The sequence below is a fragment of the Merops nubicus genome, unplaced genomic scaffold, assembly GCF_000691845.1.
Source record: "Merops nubicus isolate BGI_N331 unplaced genomic scaffold, ASM69184v1 scaffold31659, whole genome shotgun sequence".
NCBI lineage: Eukaryota > Metazoa > Chordata > Aves > Coraciiformes > Meropidae > Merops > Merops nubicus.
In genome coordinates, this window is record NW_008633538.1 from 1 (window position 1) to 2,279 (window position 2,279).

At 59.2% G+C, this 2,279-nt stretch overlaps 1 protein-coding gene across 1 annotated transcript; it reads left to right on the plus strand.

Annotated features, from left to right (window-relative positions):
* Positions 1-1,741: 1,741 nt before the first annotated feature.
* Positions 1,742-2,266, plus strand: LOC103780605 (ankyrin repeat domain-containing protein 34C-like; the record flags this gene model as incomplete). Its single annotated transcript, XM_008948294.1, has 1 exon — positions 1,742-2,266. A coding segment is annotated over exon 1 (525 nt), but the record flags the coding sequence as incomplete, so codon positions are not given.
* Between the last annotated feature and the right edge of the window lie 13 nt (positions 2,267-2,279).

Sequence of the window (2,279 nt, forward strand, 5' to 3'; positions counted from 1 at the left end):
CCAGGGGGGTTGGTCAAGGCAATCGAGGACCTTTGGTGCTCTCGGGGCCCCAGCAGCCAGGTCCTGGGGCACATCCAGAGCAGAGGACAGCCAGGAGTTCCATGGGTGACAGAAATACAGAACAGCCTAAAGGTGAGACTGGGGGTGTGAGGGGAAACACCGTAACATGAATCACAGAATGACAGTTATCTAAGTTGGATATTTAAGTTATTTAAGATCACTGAGTCCAACCATCCCCCAGCACTGCCTGGTCCCCACTGCCCTGTGTCCCTCACACCACATCTCCACGGCTTGGAAACCCCTCCAGGGGCGGGGACGCCACCTGCCCTGGGCAGCCTGGCACAGCCCTGGGCAACCCTCCAGGGGAAGAAATTTCGTGGCATGGCTGTGAGAAGGCAGGGCCAGGGCCCAGCTCTTCCTCCCCAGGAGAGCAGACCCTTCTTCCCACTGCCTCTCACCTGCCTTGCAAAGGCAGGGGGGAGGCTTGGAGGGGCTCTGGGTGCCATGGGGTGTGGTAGATGTGGTCAGAGAGGCAGTGGGATACAGAGCAGTACTAGCCATGTGCCCTCATGCCCAAGAAGGCCATGAGGAAGAGTGTGGCCAGCAGGCCAAAAGAGCTTCTCCTCCCCTTGTACTCTGCACTAGCGAGGCCACCTCTGGAATATTGGGTCCAGTGCTGGGCTCAACAGTTCAAGAGCAACAAGGAACCACTAGGAAGAGACCAGCAGAGGCTGCAAAGCTGCTGAGGGGCTGGAGCATCTCTGTGCCAGGCCAGGCTGAGAGCCCTGGGGCTGTGCAGCTGCAGAAGAGAAGCCTCAGAGGGGATCTGATCAGTGCTGAGCAAGAGCTAAAGGGCCCCGGGGGGCAAGAGGCTGGGGCCAGACTCTGGTCAGCGACTCCTGGATGTGACCCTGGGCACCCTGCTGGAGCAGGGGGTTGGATGAGATGATCTCCAAAGGTCCTTCCAACCCCACCGTGCTGGGATACTGGGATTTTGTGAGCATGCCACCCTCAGGAGGGCAGGGGCAAAAGCCAGGATTCTTCTGCTGACTGCTTGCCCATCTTAGAGATATTATCACTAATGGGCAACACAGGAGCCAGATCCTCCCCAGTCTCAGATCATATGCAAGAGATCCCAGGTGACCCACCACTGGAGGAGTGAAGAGATCAGTGTGCTCACTCACAACACATAGTGCAGCGAAGAAGGGAGCAAGTTGATTCCAAACCCAGGACATGGGGGAAGGAAGGACCCAGGAGATGAGCTCAATCCCAGTCATACAGTAGTCGCCAGGAGAAAGCCTCATAATTCTCCTCCTGTATCAATCTTGTCCTGCCATCACTAGGAACTCTACTTGCTGTGAAGAGTCAGGGAGCCCTTTCAATAACCAGCATCCCCACACAGCACAGCCACCAAATAAACAACCTCCCATCCCCAGCAGAGGGGCCTCTTTAGAGGTGGCTCCTTGCCCTGCCTCCAGGTTAATGTGGGAGGTGGTGGCACCTAGGGGGGATCTCCTCATGAGCTCCCACCCAAGGCTGGCCACACCCTGGGTGAAAACCAGCCAGGAGGGGCTTTCCTGCCTGACTGTGGGCATCACCCCTATGCCAACCCTCAGTCAGGGCTGGGAGTTTAACCCAGCACTTCAAGGACTGAGGAACAAGCCTCACCTCTCCTTCATGCTTCCTTCCACAGCTGCCAGCCGACCCTCCCTTGGCCCTCCGGTGAGCAGCAGCCGGAGCCATGGATGAGGTGATGGAGCTGGAGATGGGGGGGAACTCCCTCCTGAAGGCCGTGTGGCTGGGCCGGCTCCGCCTGACCCGGCTGCTGCTGGAAGGGGGGGCTTACATCAACGAGAGCAACGAGAGAGGGGAGACTGCCCTGATGGTGGCCTGCATCACCAAGCACGTCGACCAGCAGAGCATCGGCAAGGCCAAGATGGTGAAGTACCTGCTGGACAACAGAGCCGACCCCAACATCCAGGACAAGTCCGGGAAGACGGCCCTGATGCACGCCTGTATCCGTGGCGCCGGCGGGGACGTGGTGTCCCTGCTGCTGGAGAACGGGGCAGACCCCAGCCTGGAGGACCACTCGGGAGCATCCGCCCTGGTCCACGCCATCAACGCCGACGACAAGGATGTGCTGCAGCACCTCCTGAACGCCTGCAAGGCCAAAGGGAAGGAGGTGATCATCATCACCATGGACAAATCGCCCTCCGGCGCCAAGACCACCAAGCAGTACCTGAATGTTCCCCCGTCGCCAGAGAGGGCCCCTCCCGAGG